Below are 20,628 nucleotides of genomic sequence, written 5' to 3' on the forward strand. Positions count from 1 at the left end.
AAAGGATCAAAGAAACACAGGGGTGTAGCCAGAGGTGAGCTGAAACTTGCTGTGATGGGCACAGGTCCAGGTGACCCTGGGGCTGGCAGCAGCATACACCCCATCCCTAAGAGCAGAAGCAGCCAGTCCAAAGAGAAGCTGTAAGAACCTGTTTGTTGTGCTGCTTTATTGCAGTGACTGGTTTGCTCTGACAATGGTTACTCAGGTGAAGTCTACAAGGAATTAAATCTACTCTTGTTCCTTTTCTGTATTTTGTAGGTCTCCCCACATACTGGTTTAGAAAGCAATGCCTGTTTGATGGTAGCACCACAGCAGGGGCATCCTACTTGTGCTTTACCATGTTTTGGCGGAGCAGGGTGCTGAGGGATGACAAAACACTACATTTTCCAGCTGGTTGCCACAGTCACAGAATCACAGAATCGTCTAGGTTGGAAAAGATCTTGAAGATCATCTAGTCCAACCATTAACCTAACACTGACAGTTCTCAACTACACCATATCCCTAAGCACTATGTCGACCCGACTCTTAAACACCTCCAGGGATGGGGACTCCACCACCTCCCTGGGCAGCCCATTCCAACGCCTAACAACCCGTTCTGTAAAGAAATGCTTCCTAATATCTAGTCTAAACCTTCCCTGGTGCAACTTGAGGCCATTCCCTCTTGTCCTATCGCTTATTACTTGGTTAAAGAGACTCATCCCCAGCTCTCTGCAACCTCCTTTCAGGTAGCTGTAGAGGACGATAAGGTCTCCCCTCAGCCTCCTCTTCTCCAGACTAAACACCCCCAGTTCCCTCAGCCGCTCCTCATACGACATGTGCTCCAGACCCTTCACCAGCTTTGCTGCCCTTCTCTGGACACGCTCGAGTAATTCAATGTCCTTTTTGTAGAGTCTTCCTCCCCTTCTCTGCAAAACTAACCAGGGGCATGCAGAAAGTCCTTGGGAAGAAACAATGAAATGACTGCCAAGTGCCAGATGTGGCACAGATTTCAACTTCACACACAACATACCTCATAGGTCTTTCATCAGAAAATTAAAACCCTGGATTACTTTCCTGAAACATCTCTGCCCCACTGTCTGTTACTCCAGCTTGTAAATGCCTCACATCTTGCCTTTTTTGGCAGATGCTCTCAGGTCAGAAAAGACCCTTTCCATCAAGGAAAGACTCACAGTTTTTATATCACACATTTAGTAACCCTTCAGGCCTGACTTAGATAATACAGTGATGGCAAACTGTTACAAAATAACACTCTTTCAGTGGTAGCTTTCTCCACACTTCAGCGATTAAGTTAATGGGAAAACTTGAGCAATACAGTGATCAACACACAGGTCAACATTTTGTGTGCAGTAGCATGGTGTATGTTTAAAGACTGCACTTTACAATTTTGTCCCAAGCCAACATTTTAATGTTCTCTTCTTTTCATAGGAAGTAGGCTTGTATTTATACGCTGCTGTTGAAGGTTAGTTCTGTTAGTTCTGCCTTATTTTAGAAGAAACAGACCAGTATAAAGTTTTCCACGTTCCCTCTGATCATTTTGTAGATGCATCGAAACTTTCTTAACTGAAAGGTTTCACTGTATAATCCTTCTGTGAATCTGTTTTTTCTGTTCAGATCCTTGCATTTCAACCAGAAGATATTGTATTTCTTTTAGCCAGTAGTGAAATAGCAACCTACTTTAAAAAGGAGTAAGTTGTTAAAGTTAGCTAAGCAGATGTCACAGTTATCAGCCTTTTTCCCCTCTGTAAACAACTCAGAAATAGTACCTGTTCCCCAGGTTCTACCACCATGGGGTCTCCTGTGTTACCAGAACAGTAGATCTGAACATATAAAAGTTACAGCAAACACTTGTAGAAACACTTAGACCTCCTCATCCTGGCCAACATAGCCTGTACATATAGTGCTACTGTCTTGTTAGCGCACTAGACTTCACTGTACAGTACAAGTTAGACACTAATATTCTGTTTATTTTGTACTGTGTAGGCTGGAGATCACAACACACCTCTCTGTCGGAGTGACTGTGAATCTCTGCAGCTTGCATTTAGCAAGACACCGTTTCTCCAAAGGAAAAGCATGGACAATGGGTTTCAAGAACACAGCTACGTTCATAATGGTCATCTTCCCCTGCTATCCTCACCTCAAGGAGAGCGCACGAGCTCAGTTTCTATTTAGGAACTTCCATCTGCACATGCGCTAAGTGAGAGTCTGCAGAGTTCATTCATTTGCACAAGTCTAGACCCACTCTCACTGATCACGCTACAGCTTTTTCAGTTCCTCACACCCATTCCAAAGACAGTTCTATGGGAAAAGAAAGCTCAAAAACTTCTCACTGAGTTTCCATCCATACGGATAACCAGGTCAACTTCTCTCCCTCAACAGCTTTTTCTCTCCTCCGATTAAAAGAGAGAAATAAATTGTACACAGAAAAATATCAGTAGCCAAGGATAAATATTTTTAGCCAAAAGATGAGAAAGGTGTAGGAAAATAAAAATATTTCTCTGGTAAAGGCCAATTCTGCATGCCTGCTACTGAGAAATAAATCATTGCAATTTTGCCCAAGCATAAAGATTTCTTATTCCCAGGATCATGACAGCAATTCAGATCCAGGCAATCAACCACACTGGGAGCAAATTCTTGCCATACTGGTGTATACACTTCTCTTCTGTTGAACTAAAGAAAACAAAACAACCCTGGGAAGAGCTAGCTGCTGCTCACCAGATTACAGACTTACTTTCCTCAAATGACTCAGCCACAGATTGGTAATCAGATATTACAGTGACATTTAGTACAGCTGCATTAAAGATTCATGAGTACAAAAATGCTCAACCCTTGATTCTTGTAGTTTTGACTAAATAACAGTTATGTGCACAACTGTAGAATAGCATGCCCTAATGGGCCATAAATTTACTTTACTTAAGGCAAAGTTATAGGGTACAAGAGGCTCTGGTAATAAAATGGCCACACAGTTAATTAAACCCACTTGAAGTACTTTTTCAATTAGGACTAAATCTGTCTGTAGAGGACACCAGATGTAATCGTCTAATGGGATTACTATGAGTAGCGAGACATAGAGGAGGAGGGTTGCAGATAACCCACACCAGATTGATGCAAAGCCACACACAGTGCACTGCTGTTTCCAAGTAAATTGTTAGTGAGGCTTAAAGTCTAAGCTCTTTTAAGCTACAAATGCATTCATGACGATGAAATTGCAATGGCTTGCTTTCTCTGAAAACCCCATCAGGGTTTTGTCATAGCGCTTAGACCACACACAGGCTAAAGCTGTTACTTTACCCCCATGGTTCTGTTTTGGCGATTAATTTTTCTTTGCCTAAATGACTCACTACAGACATATACTACACAAAAAATAATTGTCATTTTTGTGTAACATTTGAAAGTAAGAAATGATCTATGAACATAGCGGATTTAGTAAAATTAATGTGTCTACCAGTGAGAAATGGCAGATGACACTATTTTCACACATGCAACCTTCCTTATAAGCAACAAGTATAAATCTCAGGGACATGACTATGAAGATGAGCTTCAGTAATGCCAGTATGAAAACAACTGTGCCTCGCTATCATTATTAAGCCTCTAAGTGTGCCCATCTTATATCACATGGCCTGGAAGTGCACTAAGATAATACAGTTTGTGCCCTTCTATTTTTAAAGAATCCTAAAAAAACAAGATAATCAGTATCATACTTTTTTCTTTGAGACAGAACATCCAGTTTTAACAAAATGCTCATTTTCTTCTTTATAACTTAATTCTCATGTTTTATGATAGATGCATTTCCCTAGTAACATGACTATTGCTTCTGTCTGGTTTTGACATCAACTAATTTTTTTTTTTCCTGTTTACATCACATATACTATTGGCAGACATTTGGAGTGGGCAGAAAATTCTGTATACCCAGCTCATTCTCTAAGCAAACCTTCCCTTCTCCTCAGTCTTCCTGATTGTAAAAACTCTGACTGAGAATGTCTTTTGAAGGCCACCACAAACAATCCAGTGTTGTTCTTTGTTTAACTTTCTGGCCTGCAAATAATCTCTCAACAAATAATTCAACCAAATAGTCACTGAGATCTCTGTCAGAGGAAGGTCCCAGCAGATAAGAGACATAGTATCCCTGAGGACAGACAGGTTCACAACCTAAAAATGGGGGAGACGGAAACTTTAAAGAGAGAGAGATTCAAAAAGAAAACCAAGACGGACAGCAGCTGAGGCAGACTCTCATGTCAGAAGTTACTTGTGCTCTGCCAAGCATCACAAGGGCAACCAGTGGGCACAGAACTGCCTTGAAAAGGCCACTTGTTAATCTGATAGTCCTCTCCTCCATTTTTTCAAAAAGAGCTTCAGAAAGAAGCTCCCATGACTTGGCATGGGCAAGCACCCCTGAAGTCCTTTTACCTGGTGGCTCACCTCAAATGTTTTTCACAGCATTATGCTGTTTGCAGGTGTGCTGGTTTTGGCTGGGATAGAGTTAATTTTCTTCATAGTAGCTTGTATGGGGCTGTGTTTTGCATTTGTACTGGAAACAGTGTCAACAATACAGGGATGTTTTTCACCTATTGCTGAGCAGGGCTTACAGACTCAAGGCCTTTTATGCTTCTCACACCACCCCACCAGCAAGGACGATGGGTGTGCACAAGAAGTTGGGAGGAGACACAGCCAGGACAGCTGACCCCAACTGACCAAAGGGATATTCCACACCATATAATCTCATGCTCAACATATAAAGCTCCGAGAAGAAGGAAGGGGGACATTTGGAGTGATGGCATTTGTCTTCCCAAGTCACTGTTATGTGTGATGGAGCCCAGCTTTCCTGGAGATGGCTGAGCACCTGTCTGCCAATGGGAAGTGGTGAATGAATTCCTTGTTTTGCTTTGCTTGTGTGCACGGCTTTTGCTTTACCTATTAAACTGTCTTTATCTCAACCTGTGAGTTTTCTCACTTTTACCCTTCTGATTTTCTCACCCATCCCACCTGGGGGGTGTGAGTGAAGCGGCTGGGTGGCGCTTAGTCACCAGCTGGGGCTAAACCAAGACAGGAAGCTATGCCAGGTGTAGTGAGCAGAAGAGAAAGACTTTGCCAGCCCTTCCCTTTTCCAGTTATGGCAGAAAGTAAGACACCACTAAGTAATTCCTCAGACCACTTACAGACACGTGTCTGGGATCATATGCAGAATTGCAGGGAAGACCTGTTCTGAGGGTGATCAGTTCCGGTTTAAGCCACTTTGTTGGCAGGCTGAGACTGCTATCTGGGAGTGACTGTGGTGCTACCACACCATTATACCTTCATGTTGTCCTACAAATAGTCCAGTTTCAAGGACAGTACTCCTGGGCATCCGGATCATCCAGAGCAGGTAGAGCTCACTTCACAGGTGCCACAGTGCACGTGTGACTAGATTAGTTATCAATTAGAAAATAATTCCAAACAGCCTTCAAAAGTTTTATAACCTACAACTATGGCAAAGCATTTGTTTGAGATAAGCTATGATTTTTTTTTTTTTTTTTGTGAGGCAGCAGGAGATGTATTCAGGCAGCATGTGAGAGAATCAAATCAAATTCATTTTCTGTGCTATGATTAAAGAAGAAAGGATGGTAGTGCATACCATTTCAAACAAGCTTCAGGAGCCTGGTATCAGATTAAATACCAAAAAAAATAGAGGTACACTTCCTATTAACAACAATACTTACAGATGTAGGAATGTAAGACAGTAGAGTGATTCATTCTGCACACCCAGTTCTGAAAGATCAACTGCAACTAGACTGCTGCTTTATATAAACACTAGAGAATACTCTGCAAATTTATTGTGAGGCAGCAAAAGATACATTCTGCAAATAACATGTTCATTGGGCTGGGGAAGGGCCAGATCAACAGAATGCAACATAAGCTTAATGAGATGGGTGTTGTATCCCAACCTCAAAGTCAGTATACCAGATCAAAAAATAGGTAATATATATATTTCCTCTTAATTACGATTAAAAAAACCCCTTAACTTGTATAGCAATACAAGACATCAGTGTTCCATTTTGCTCACCCATTTAGGAATTAGGGGATCTGCCAAACTAGTTTATTTAATTGCTATCTTATATAGAATCTAACATCTCCACTTCTGCTATCAAACATGAGCAGCCACAACAGTCTGTTACACAATCCTATACGTGTTCAAGAACTGCCCTAAAGCCGACAGTGGTGCAATGTCCAGGTAGCACTGATCAGTGATCAACTCTCATTGGTCTGCATTTATAGTCTTGCGGTCCCTGGTACACTCCTGCACTATTTTGGGAGCCACTGTAAAAATTCCCATTCTCTCTAGCAGCTTTCAAGATCATGCTTCCAGGTAACGTATCAAAAGTTTTTTATATGCATACCTAATCACGCATATGCCCTTATTCTAGGTCATTGAATAGATTACTCTACAAAGGCAGAGTCAATTAGAAAAAACCATGGGTATGGTCACAGCTTTGGTATCCACTTCTTATTAATATCAATGATTTCCAGCAATATGATTCATACATGATCAAAATTACCACAGCAGACAGTAAGCAGATGGAAAGCACCTAAACAATCATATTGAAGGGCTTGGCCTTGCCCTTGTGGAGATGCTGTAGTTTCTGTTCATTAAGCTGCTTCCTGAGTCACCTAGTGCAGGCTGAGGCCAGGAGATAAGAAAATTGCAGGCTGAAAGGCTGGTAAGCGCAGAGACTCATCAGCCCTCAGGTAGAAACAGGAGACATTCTTCTTTAAGGATCAGAACAGGACTATGTGGTAACACTGACCATAGCAACAGGAACTTGGATTTCTTACCCTTTCGAGGCTCATGTTCTTCTTTACTTAAGAAGGGCTGCAGGAAAACCACTCTTGGCTGCCAGTGCCAACAGCCGTGGTGAGGCAACATCACATGCAGGGACAGCACGCACAAGCTCCTGCACGGCACAGGCAGGCTCAGGAGCTTTGGTCCACAACCTTCCCACCTGCCTCAGCTCAGATTTGCTGCAGGCGGTCTGTGATAAGCAGTGTCCTCATCCTCAAATGGGAAGAGGTCACACGTTGCTTTGTATCATTAGATAATTAATACACTTCTGAACCCTACAGATCTTCAAAAGCAAGGTGGGCTACCACTGGCTTGATCCTGTTCTCCTGGCACCTCTATGAGGACAAAAGGGAGACACTGTTCTGTGGTGACAGATGTGAAATCTCTCCTGGAGCTGCAAGAAGAAAGGTGCATCCTCACAACTGCAAAAACTGTCCTGTCTCATTGTGTGACTTAAGACCCAAGAACGGAGGCAGAATGTCAGAAGAAACCCTGGGCATTTCTTGGGACTCAGTAAGCGGAATAAGGCTCAGAGGTCTCTCTTGCTTCTGCCAAGACCTTCCAGTAGGCATGAACACAGTGCTGTACTGCGGAGTTGCCCCATCCATGGCTTAATGGGATTAACACCCCATATACCACACCAGTCCTGCTCACTGAGGAAATTTTTCCACTACTGAAGGAAAAAAACATACCAACAAAGAGTAAATCTGACCTTTCCCCAGCTTAAAATTGACAGGTATGACTGCCTGACACAGAGCAGGAAGTTGGAAACTATTTGAGCTCTTGGCTGTGCAATGGCATGTGAAGAGCTCCAGAGTTTAAAAGCAGGACAAAAAAAATGAAGTCAAATTCATGGGATAAGCTTAACACTTCTGGAGGAATGACTTGTACTGAAGGCTTCCATCGTCTTCAAGGATTTCTTTCCCCATCTCTACCCTACTTCTCTGAGGCTGCCATGCGTTCATTCAAGATGAAAACTGACATCCAGGCTCCAAATGATAGTCTAATGGAGAAGAAACAAAGACTTATAGTCTCACTCACCCAGATCCTTGACATTCTGATAAAAACAGTGAATAAATCCATATTCCTGCTTACAACCCAGGGGAACAATGCCACCAAAACAAAACCAAACCCTGAATATTGGCAGACAAATGGAATAAGATATGTCCCATTGCATCAAAGTTACATAAGTAACATGCAACTCATGACAAGCCTAGACAAAGAGAGTCAGGTTACTACTAGTACTTAATCCTCACTGACCAGTTTCAGCAGTAAATAGGCAGGTATCTTTGCAGACATTCTCAATGAATTAGATTTTATCAGCTAAGGGTCTGAAAGTAGAGGCAGCATAGTAGCTAAGTCAGACTCTATCCAATACTCAACCTTATCAACATAAAGTCAATGTTTCAGAAGTATTTATTACTTCGGTACGTCTTTAATAATTTATTAGTTGCTAAATCCTATATTCTTCAATTTCTTTAACACTTATATCAGAGCCTGTGACTACAGTGTGATTTAAGCACTGCAAATTTAATAAAGAACAGTAGTGTGGATTATTGGTACTCCTTCATTAATTCGGCCAAAGTTTGTTGACCAGAATTTGAAGTCCATTTCAAATGGACATTACTTTAAAGCAGCTAAAAGGATAGATATTAAGCAGCAAAGGATAGACATTAAATACTTATCTTTTCATATGAACTCAAGGTTTTTCAACAGACATACACTGAAATGGAAGAAAAAAGACCAACTCATTTTATCTGCTTTTAGATAGATCCTGAAAGTCAGTCTTGCAAATCCAAGCAATCAGGTAAGATTTAAGCAGCATCACAACATTCTTCCAGAGTAGAGAAAAATATCAGTAACTTAAGTACTTCGGCTTCTAGAAGCCATTATAAAGCCTGCTGGTATCCTAGGTTCTTTAATTTGAAACACTTGAGACCCCTAGAAGATACTTGGTAGAAATGTACAGACTTACAATAAATAAAGAACAAAGAGCAACTGTTTACTATCAAAAATTATATTCTTTAAGTTATTGTATCAGCGAGGTTTTTGCAGTAGTACAAGCACGTACCCCAGCCATAATAAAAACCTGGATAAATTATACTGGGTATGGTATAATTTATATTTGTGACCTTATTAAAAGGTTACAGTTTCAACTCTTTTCGAGTTTCCTTGCAGTTCAAAGTCCATCATCAATGAAGACTGCAAGTAAACTGATGCCCAGTCCGTCTTGGAGCAATGGCTACCTCAGTAAGAGAAAAGCCCCCATTTTTATTGTTGAGCATGATGTTACATGGCACAGGATATCCCTTCAGTCAGTTGGGGTCAGCTGTCTCAGCTGTGTCCCCTTCCAACCTCAGCCTACCCATTCGAGGGCTGTGCACAAAATGTGAAATGGAGGCGGCCTTGACGGCGCGCAAGGACTGCTCTGCAATAGGTGAAGCACCAGTGTGCTATCAACACTGCTTGTCACAAATTCGAACACAGCACCATACCAGCAGCTATGAAGAAAGTTAACTCCATCAGTCAGACCCAGAACAAGGACACATGACGTAATATCCATTTCAGAGCATTCAGCACTGGAAAGATTTTGGGAGAGCTTTGATGCAAAACACACACCTGAAGCAACAATATTGCTAAGTGTCAGACTAGACAAAACTCTGAACTGAGCGGTTACTGGGCAATTTTAGGTACTAGGAGTTTTCAGAGATTTTGATCAGGTTCAGATGGCTGACTGAAAGCAGACTTCTTCCACATTCCCTCCGCATTTTGGCAAGTAAGCGTTTGCAAGTAGCTTCAAAGCACTTTCAGGCTTTTCTTCCTGAAGCTGCTGTGAAAAGAAATAACACAAGCACTATAAACAACTGAGTTACTTTACGTTACTGCACTTTTAGGACACTGTATGAAGCCAGTGCTAGATATGGTGTGTTAAGCTGAATGATTATGAAAGCCTGACAGCTGAACATTCTTCCCACAATTATCTTCCCTGGACTCAGAAACTGCCCTAAATATCAGGGGAGCTTACAGAATTTAATCATTTCAGGGTGGGATACAAAACTTGCTCTTGGCACCTTCTCTGGAGCAAAAAAACCTATACAGCACAGTCCTTTCTTGTATCAACTAACAGTATCTGTTGGATTCTTCTAGTATGACTCCAACACTTTTTGGTGACTGCTGTTGCTTTAACTGCTTCCACTCTTGGCAATGACACTGCATTCATAGCTTGATGACTTCCTGAAAGTAGCATTATAAACTAGCATCTCCCCGATTACTTACATAATACATCAAGACCCTCACCCAACATATCAGTCCCAGTGGAAATCCACAGTAGAAATATACTGCAGAAATACTAGTAAGAATCTAATCCTGAGCTCAGAGACACTGGTGCTGACAGCCATCAGTTAAACTTGTCACATAATAGTGACAACAGTCTATCACTGACTGTGTCAGTATTTAAGAGCAGGCTAAGCAGAATTGCATGCATTTACAAACAGGCATCCCACCAGCCTTATCAAATACTTGCAACCAACATCAGATTGGATTTTAGCTAACTCATTACCGAAGATGAACTTATCTTCAGGTAGATAGGTTTTTAATACTTTAACAACGATAGTAGAAAAACGAACTCTCCATGGAAAGCAACTGCTCAGAATTTAAAAGACTGGTGGTGTTGAGATGATTAATCAGTCTTGCTCTTAGCCCTCAAGACAGCGGTGAAACTCAGAAGAGAAGTCACAAAAAGCTGAGAAGTAACAGAATTGGAGATCTTTAAAAACATGAATTGCCAGGAAAATAAGAGTATGTCTACCTTTTCTTTCCACAGCTAGTAACTACAAAGATTTCAACAGCATGGTCTAGTAAGAAGCAAACCTCACATGGATTCACTGGAAGCAATGCAGACAAACTCAGCCAGCCAGGCATCCAGCTGAGTGAGCTGCAGCACCAGTGTGCTCCTCAGGCACTCCAGGAAAGGGATGCACTTTGATTTGATGCATCAGTGTGAGGAAAATGTCATCTGAAGGCTGTACATAAAGAGCACATGTCCCGCTGAATTGACAGTTGACATTGCTGTACGTAACAGGACCATCAAGAAGTGTGGCTGAGCTTCATTATTCAAATGTGTCGACTGCTTTTTTCAACAAATGGGTTCTCATACAACACTCTTCAGATTTTAATACACTGACATATGAAAACAGCAACTTCAGTTCACTGGAAAGTTTTCTTTTTAATTTTACCATAAAAAGGCAAAATAAACTCTTTCACTGTAATATTATAGCTTTTAATATTCCTGAGCTGCATTTTAGAAGCAAAGGTATTTGTAAATGGATTTAACAAGAGACACTGCAGCCTTACTTTCCAACACAAGTAAAAATAATTTAGCAAGAAGGCCCCTTTTTCAAAAGACAATGGCTAGCTCTGTATGTACCTGAAAAAATGCTTCAAGTGGCTCCGTGCCACCTGAAGTAATTACAAAGCCATATATGTCAACAAAATAACAGAACAACTTTTCAACCATTTTACCACTGCTTCCTACTTCCTACATCAGTGTGCCTCTCTTACATGGAAAGTATTATTATACAAATGGCATTACATGCCAGAATAACTTGGGCCACAAAGCTTGGCACCATACAGACATATGAAGGAATCAGCAGTTTAAAAGATATCCTGCATATCTTTATAGTCAGTTTTAAGAACTATATGAAAGTCCTGCTATGCATCTCAATCAGCAAAAACTCTACTTTGTTAAATGTGATTTCATTGAATGCACCAGAAAGCATTTAAAATCAAATCTGTATGTAACAGCTTGTCACGTCTGGAGCTCCTGTAACTGGCACACATGTACTTCTCAAGCCAAATTAGGTGATACAGAGATAAATACTAAATCAACTAAAATTAAGGTTTAGAAAACTGAAAATCAAGAAAACAGGTTGGCTTTTAGCACTGTAGGAACTCAAGCACGAGCACAGGTGGTTATACCTACATTGTGGTAGAAACCTAGAAAGAGACAACAAAGCACGAAGGAACGTCAAAAATCAGGCATCTATTTTCTTGATTTGAGGGACTAGATGCAAGTTAAGCATTGGTTGAAACAAACGTGTTTTCTATAGCAGTCACACCGATGAGGTCTCATTTACAACCTTCCGGCCCTTTTGTCCAACCACAGCTTTTCCAAGGAGCCAATGCCTCCACTACCCACTCCAAGTACTCCTTTGCTTACTCAGTGATCTCCTCCGGTGCCTTCGCCTCCTGCTCACGCTTCTGCGACTCTGACTTCTTTCTCTTCTGTCTCGTTTACGTTCGCTACTTCTTCTGTAGCGTGAACGTCTGGGGCTTACATTTCTTCGACGAGGACTATGGCTTCGTCGAGGACTGTAACTTCTGCTAGAGTGTCTATAATACCTCCTTTCTTTCGTCCGTTTTTCATCCTGATAACTTGCATCTCTTCTGTGTCTGCTCCTCTCTCGTTTACCCTTACTCTCATCAGTGTTTATGCTGCTACACGAACGGCTCTTTCTTCTCCTTGGCTCTGTGCTGCGTTTGCCCTGCTCACAGTGTGAGTCCTTTCTGCAGGTATTCTGGTCATAGCTAGAGAGGTTCTTCTGCTGCTGGTTATTGGCAGGAGCACATGAAAGTACCCCTGAACTTCCTTTCTCAGAACACCTCTCAGAGTTTGTGGTATGAAGTTTCTGACCTTCTCTGACATGAACTTTGTCATGAATGTTGCCATTCAAGTACTTGCATTGAGTGTGTACATTCTCAGGGGATGCTACTTCTCTTTGAGAGTCAGGAGCCAGTTTGCCTGTAACAGCCTGCCCTGAGGTAGAAGTGATGCAGCTGGATGACACAGTGTGTGGAATACTACTCGGGGTTTTCGGCATGTCAGACTGAGATGCTTCAGTTTCTTCTTTGTTTTGATCAACTGCATCCATTTTCTTGCTCAGAAGATTGTTCAGTAGTTTCTCCCTCAGTTCCTTTTCCTTCCTCTGCAAGCCCAGTGCTCTCTCTTTTTCCTCTTCCACACGTTTGAGTTCAGCCTCCTGAAGCTTTCGTCTCTCCTCTAGCTGCTGAAGCCTAATCTTTTCTTCATTATGTTCTTGCTCCAAAAGCTTTACTGTCTGAAAGATGTTCAAAGAACAGGTCAGAGTAAACAAAAAATATTTACAGACCTGCTCATGTTTCCAAGTTATACCATAACACAAAATCAGCAATATGGCAATAGAATAAAATAAAACAAACAGAACTTAACCATCCCAAAATAAAATTGTTGTTTCCCTCTTAAAGCGAAAAAATCCAAAACCAACCCATCGAAAAAAACCCATTAACACACAACTGATCTAAGGTGAAACATTAGCATTAGTCCACAGACTCTTTTGAGTGTTAATTTCTCCTAGCTGTTTCACAAGGCAAAACCAAAGCTTGGTCTTTGTGGCTCCTTAATATGACGAGAGTAACACACAAGCTAAAACAACACATGAAATTTGAAGCATTAGACTACATTTATCAGGGTCAGTACTTGGAAGATTTCAGTCAAATGTAAAACATGCATTTCTCTTAAATTGCAATCTGTGGTTCATAGATGACTTTACAATGAGTCCATAAAACCAGCAAATAACTAAATGCACACATATTATGTGGAAAGTTATTCTTGTCTTGTCAACCACTTTAGAAACTCACGATACTGAAAAAGATGGTTTAAGCTTTTTTTTTTTATTCTGACCAGGACTAACAGTTTAGTGTAGACCTCAAAACTCAGACTGAAAGAAACACACTGGTCTATTTTATCAGACGACTCTTCCATTTCACAGCTGCAAAGTCACAAAGCCTACAAGAAGTATTACTGCCTTCTCCTAGCATATAACTGACCACATAGCACTGTATGGGTTCAAAAACACTCCTGAGGAAAAAAAGGAAAACTGTGCTTTGCCACACAGTTTTTCATTTTTACAGAAAATACTTAACATACGTTACATTACACCCAAACATGGCTTTACTTAAGTCTTAAGCAAATGACATCCTGTTTCAATGAAAAATAACAATACTGTTAGAGAGACAGGATCTAACATTAGAAACCTTAGCTGACAGTGCTTTTTCTACAGAAAAATCATTCTGCACATTTTCAAACATCAAACAATGAAAGCTCATTCTCTGAAACTGCAAATAATAGTTAACAGAACTGCTGAAAGCCAGATGGGAAACAGCATCAAAACTGGAATTAGAAATAAGGAGTCTTAGCATCTTATCCTCTGTGTTTAGTTCACTTTATCTTGCTTACACATTCTTTTACTGGACTTAAGAGCAAGTCTGTCAATTAGTTTACAAGTAAAAAAGTGCTACTCAGGACTACAGGTTCAAGTTCACTCTTGCATTTACCTATATGTGCATATTTTTACCAAGGCTGAACTACTGTTTCATTGCACTTTTTTGAATTTTTAGTTTAAGAAATAGCATCTGGAGAGGTATTAAATCTGTTGGTTAATGAACAGCACTCCCCACTCCCTCTCAAGTCAGTAAAAGGCTTTGTTCTGCTGCGTTTTTCATTAGCTTCTGAAATAAATATTGAAGTTACCTTTGCCCTGCTTAGCAGTTCTGCAATTAGTCTAATGGACTGAAGATTTCTTTGAGCTAACAGGAGCTTCCTTTCTTCTAACTTTATCTTCTCTTGCAGTTTTTTTTGTTCTTCAGCTTGAAGCTTTTCAAGCTGTTTTTTGTTTCGTCGAACTTCACGATCTTTCTGTTTCTGTTCTCTTTTGCGCAACTTTTCTTCTCTTTTTCTCTCTCTCTCATATTCTTCAAGCTCCCTCTGCTTCCTAAAAAGAGATTAATAATTTTTACCTTATCTAGGGCAGGTAAAAGTTTAGACTTCCACTGTATATAAAAATATATTTTGTACTTTGAGTAAATTTGTTTCTAAGTAAGTCTTGTTGATTACTGAAAAACAGAAGTAGAAAACAGTGAACATTTTAACCACTAGTTTTGATAGCAAACAATCATCAGCCTGTCAATACTTAAAATACAAGTTGGAATCCAAACATAAACCATGGCTACAACAAAAACATTTTTTTTAACCAATTCCACCAGAGACAGTAACAATGCATCATGCAGCTGGACAGTAAATCATCACAGTGAGAAGGAAATTACCAAGCCAATTAATGTGTGCAGCGGTTGGTGTCCTTTATTTCAGTCATTAGGACAAAATGGTAGCTTATGTAAAAGGCTGAAGGTTTCTGAGATCAGGTATCTAATGGCATGATTTTTAGGAAATTGAGTATTTTGCAGATTTAATATTTTGAACCAAACACAAGCATTGGTGACAATAACCCTACAGTTTCAGAAACTGTTTAATATCTAAACATTAAGCAATGAGAATTTATACACCATCAAAGCAAATGGACACCATACAGCCTCTAAAACAATTTGATCCATTTGTGTTTATATTCTGAACGGCTGACTTGTGACATCTGCACACCTATATGTTTTCTTAAAATGTCAGTGTTAAGATATGCCTGTATCCCATCCCTTTCCTAGAATAATACTGATGTTAAGAAAAAATTAGATTTATAATATCGAAGTTACTAGTAGTAGAACTAGTGCATTATTTTCTATTCTCCATTTAGTGCATATTTTTCCATCAGAATGACTACACATCATGTAAATTCCCAGCTCTTGGAATTACAGTTCAAGGAAAAAAAAAAAAAAAAAAGTGTACAACACTCTCCTCCAAATCTCATAATCCCTGAACCCTATTTCCTCAAAAACACCACAATATTCTCACTCAGTTTTAAGTGCTCTGCCTTAGCTACAGGAGTAAAACTTTGAAAGGAAACTTGTCTTTAAATATTTTCTATTTATTGATGCTGATATAGTGGAGCAAGCAGTTTTGCTAAGCCTGATTGTTAAAAATATAATTGAGCAATAAACGATAAATACCTTTCTTCCTCTTTTTGTTTTTCCTCAGCTTCCTTCTCTTTACGTTTTTGTTCTTCTCTCTGTTTTTCAAGCTCTTGAAGCTTTTGCCTTTCAAGCTGACGCTTCTTAATTGATGCATCACTGAGGTGTTTTGTTGAGTCAAAAGAAACCTTTACAGGATACAATTGAAAACAGTTTTAAGTGGAAAAAAGAAAAAAACCCTGGACAACCTACACAATCCCCAACCATTTTAGCTTAGCACAAAGGTATCCAAATTACAGTGTAAGTACAATCAGAAATATAAAACCTTTTCCAAAGCAAAGCAAACTTCTCTTTGTGCCTAGAGCAAGCACCAGAGTACTATAACAAGATAACTGGGAACTAAATCCCTGCACACCAGCACAATCACGTACCAGTGTACATTTTGTGAGACATCCAAAAGTAAACCCTAGCGTGGTTTAGGCCCTGACTGTCCAATGTTTTCAACCTGTCGGAACAGAAACATACGGAACTCATTCAACTCACGTATGCTGTTAGGGACTGTACAGGACTAGGTAGAAATGGGCCTAAATAAAGGCCTCCCTTTCTGTCTAAAACTATGATCCTTACGTTCAGCAGAGGAAACAGTTCACAGTTCTGAGCAATGGGACCCAGGAAAACGCTCGGCTCCGAGGACATACGAGCACACCTTGCCCATGTCTAGCTGAATGATGGAACAGGACACCAGCATACATCACATTACACCCCTGGTGTCCTAATCTCCCATCCTAGATACCACCTGTGCACAGGCAGGCAGGGGTCTATAATACATTCCCACAGGTCCATCGTCATGAACCATGGGGCAGAGAATAAGGAGCACATATTCTGCAGTTTAATTACCCTGGGCTCTATGTAAAATGATGTTTCACTAACAGGCTAAAAGAACAGACAGCTAGAAACAGACAAGGTGTTGTGACCTTTTGTATAAAAGAGGTCTGTCCTGACAGCGCAGTCCAAACACAGCCCTCTCTCTTTCCTGTCACTCCCCAGGGCAGCTGCCAGGAAGGGCCAAACTAAATTTGGGAACCCTGATCCCCTCCATGTATGTGACAGTTTGAATTTCACATCCCCTTGAAAACCTTGAGGGTCAAAGTAGAAACAGTTTCTGTGCTCCAACTGAAAAACTCTGATAACAAGATAAAGGATTACAGTATTTCACTTCTAATGACTAAACTACAATTTGAATAAATATTTGCATGTTCCCACATTACACAAAGGAATACTCAAGCTTCTTCCTGAAATACACTTTCTGATTTAATGAATGACTATTGAACATACCAAAATACACCCACAAACATTTCATTCAACTGCTACGTAAATGCACAGACCACCTCCAAACATATCGGAGCAAGTTTTCTTCAGGTCATGCTTTCACAGATACTACATCTGAACAGACTGTCTTGTCCTCTCCTGACTAGCTGTATTTTCTAAGACAATGAGGTTACAGAGAGAGAGATCTGGAAAACTCAGTATGTAAATATTATGAATTAAGTGTACTGCACTCACAGGAAACTGTGCTACAGATTAACATTATCGTTTAAATCTTTGTGAGGCCTTTCTGTAGGTGAAGAATGATTAACTGTGTATTCTCCAGGCCGTACAGGCCACGTGCTACTGAATTTCACAGTTCCGACACTTGTCTGGTGGACCTCATTATCAGTGCAGGGACCAGATACTGAGGCTGTGAAATTCTCCCCCAAAATTTCTATCTGTAGTGAACACAAGAGAGAACAATGCACTTTAAGGTCAGCCTTCTGGTGAAATATGTCTGAACTGGTTCAAAATTAAAATTTTAAGTGAAATGACAAAATTTAGAAATAAATATTAGTTTCTAAAAACTATTTATGTAGGCCATGTTCATATACTTGGTCCTTCTATCAAGTAGTTCTCACTCCTAAAGCGGTCTTGTTAAAAAAAAAAAAAAAAGCAAAACCCCACTCACTTTGTTCACATAGTCTAACAACACCTTTTTCTTCCACCATTTTCCTTTAAAAATTCTACTATGGCTGCTCCATAAAAGTAGTGCTGTTACTGTCACCTGTTGTCATCATGACAGTATACAGATGTAAGTTTTAAGCACAAGGGAAATAACAGTTAGTTGTACTCGGTCTTTCACACAGGTTCCCATAAAAAAGCCTGCAGTTTCTCACCTTTATATTGCAAGCCACTGCTTTGCCATCTTCGCCTTTATACATCAGCTTCATCCCTCGCAGGGCGTTCATGGCTTTAATGAAACCCGCGTACTCTCGATACTGAACATAAGCTTCAAAATTTAAATGGCCTCCAAAACTGAAAGTGTGAAAATTTCTGCCAGTCATTTCTTCTCTGTAAGGGTCCAGCATGGGTATGTCCACATTACGTATTTCTCCAAAGTTCTTGAAAACTTTTATAAGGACTTCTTCGCTTGGCTTTTCCGAGCCAGAGTCCTTTGCTGCAAACCACTTACAAGGTAAGCCCTCTAAGTGAATAGTATCTGGCCTTTCTCCTGGCAAAGTCTCATTCATATCTTTTGCATCACGGAAAAACGAGTCCCAGTCATGTCTGGTAGGAAAGTCAATCTTATATTCCGCAGCACGGACTTTTAAAATGTCAGAGAAGCCGCTCAGCTTTATTGTTTTGCCATCAAGGCACGCCAGAAAAGATTTAACCAAACTTTTGTTTTCAACCTCTCCTTCAAACCGGATGAAATCCATTGTGCTTTTAGAAATTCGCAGAGTGGAAAACTGATGAGTCTGCACCATCCCTTTCAATCTTTCCATCACTTCCCAGTTCGAAATGGATTTTCCCGGTTGTTTCAGCTGAGGAAGTGCCACACTGATGGTCATTTTTGTAATGGGTTTAAGGTATAACCCACAGGGAGCACAGAGCTCTACAGCTTCTGATGTATCATGAACTATTGTTGCAGCAGCCATAACACAGAAAAAGCATAGGATAAAAAAATAAAAGATGCAAGTTTAAGTTGCAGGCCAACAGTAGTCAAATAAAATAGCCCTTATCCGTAAGTAATTTAATTCTTTGGCCATTTAACCATTCCCAAGTTAAAACAATGTTTCGTAATACAAGAGTCAATTAGACAGTTAAAACTGAGTAGTACAAACATCTTAAATTACTTTATAACCACTAGAATCTATAAGTAATTAAACCTCAGTAAGGCCTCAGAAAAAAACCAAGAAGCTGATGACAATCTTAGGAATACATGAAGTTGGTATGTGATGGCTCAGAAAGCAGCTACCCTTTCTCAGGAAGGAAGGGCCTGGCGGAGCGACGTCACACTGCTTTGAAGTCTACTTAACAACCAGTAAACCCCAGCAGGCTAGCGCCGAGGCGGATCCCACGTTCTCCAGCAGGAAGACCTGGAAGGTGTCTGCAACGAGAGAAAAACGCCCCTTTCACTGAAAAGCCTGAAGCCCCACCACCTTCCCTGCGAGCAGCGCTGAGCCGCCCCGGCGGTACGCGGCGGAGGAGCGCCGGCAGCCACTCCGCAGCCGCGACCACCGCCCGCCCGCCCGCGGGAAGGCCGGCAGCGGGAGGGACCCGGCCGGCTGAGCGACGCCCCCAGAAGACGCCAGTGGGGAAGCGCCCCCGTCCCCAACCCCGCCGGGCCGGGCTACCCGCACCCTCCGCCGCCAGCTCCCCGAGGCGCTCCCCGGCGGCCAGAGCCCGGCGGCGCCCCGCCAGCCCCCCGGAGGATCCTCCCGGCGCCCGCCTCACCCGCAGCCGGCGGGCTGGGCTGGGCCGGGCTGGGCTGGACCGGACCAGCCCCGCGCGCCGCCGCCCCGGCCCGTGCCGGACCCTGCCCCTCCGCGCGCCGCCGGGGCCGCTTCCGCTTCCGCGTGGCGAAGCGCTGCCCGGACGGCGGGGAGGCGGCGCGCGCTCGGCGGGGGCGCCTCTCTATGGCCGCGGCGTCACGGCGACGCCTGGCGGCGGGGCGGGAGAGCGGAGGCTGGCGAAATGCTCCTCGGGGCCGCGTTTCTTGCTTGCTCACAGAGACGTACGCTGTATGGCGCGGTTCGTGGGCACACACCCAGGGCGTATGAACAGGTGTGTTTCCCAGTAAGGTCATTTCCATCATTTCCTTCCAACGGCCTGACGCCCGAGCGCACAGACACCCTGCCGAAAGCCACCTCACCGAGTGGAGAGCAGAGCTGGGGTGTCTGAGGTCGCCAACTCCCAAGGAAGATAGCCTCCAACTTGCTGCTTACCACACATTTACAATAGTTTGTGCTTTTTTTGTTGTTTTTTAAAACAAACCCTAAGTCTGTATTTATGAAAGAATGGCACAAATTAACAAGACATAATTTAGTTGCATAAATATGAGTGACTAGTGCTATTTGAGATGCTGTAAGATATCCAGGCTACATACATGGGTCTGGAAAATATGCCACATGTCCTGCGGGAAACCTGGCTACGCTGTCAGCTGGTGGTTATGCTGGATACCGTACAGCATCCCCAATGGCAGTAGGCATGTGAGTCAGACAACTGAATTCAGCCTTCAGTGGCCTCTTAGGGGCTGCGGGTTCTGGGTCCTGCTTGGCTTTCAGCTGCTGCTTTAGGAGGGTGTGAGTCTTCTCAGGTCCTGAGTTGAGCCTACTGCACATTAGCTGCCATCTCAATACCCTAGAGCATCTCGATAGGCTCTAAGTCCCTAAGCCAGGAAGGTGAATTCTGTTTCTAGTTTACAAGCAGCTATCTGCATGCAGACACATGAATTCACAGGTCCAAGTCTTTAACAGGATGATATTCTTGGTGTTCTCAGTATCCAGGAACTGTTTAATCAACTGGCATCTGAATGGGAAAAGATTTCCCTTTCTTCTCCCCATCTGCATGAGGAGAAGAAAGGAAAATATGGAAAGTATTGATGTGTCTTT

At 41.8% G+C, this 20,628-nt stretch overlaps 1 protein-coding gene across 9 annotated transcripts in view; it reads right to left on the reverse strand.

The window, feature by feature from the left end:
- AKAP17A (A-kinase anchoring protein 17A) overlaps positions 1 to 19,581 on the reverse strand; it is a 22,501-nt gene extending 2,920 nt beyond the window's left edge. For 2 of the 9 annotated variants that reach the window (XR_012627561.1, XR_012627560.1), the window contains exons 1-6: positions 19,472 to 19,581; positions 17,911 to 19,124; positions 15,743 to 15,891; positions 14,382 to 14,622; positions 12,033 to 12,930; positions 6,808 to 7,817 (exon numbers count right to left, since the gene is read on the reverse strand). Coding sequence is in view for 6 of the 9 variants with exons in the window: in XM_074858911.1 (XP_074715012.1) it covers positions 7,780 to 7,817; positions 12,033 to 12,930; positions 14,382 to 14,622; positions 15,743 to 15,891; positions 17,911 to 18,672 (2,088 nt within the window). In the remaining 3 variants the exon portion in view is untranslated. The other 7 variants (XM_074858914.1, XM_074858910.1, XR_012627563.1 and 4 more) reach the window with 6 other exon arrangements.
- Between the last annotated feature and the right edge of the window lie 1,047 nt (positions 19,582 to 20,628).

Source organism: Strix uralensis, chromosome 2 (assembly GCF_047716275.1).
Source record: "Strix uralensis isolate ZFMK-TIS-50842 chromosome 2, bStrUra1, whole genome shotgun sequence".
NCBI classification, from domain to species: domain Eukaryota; kingdom Metazoa; phylum Chordata; class Aves; order Strigiformes; family Strigidae; genus Strix; species Strix uralensis.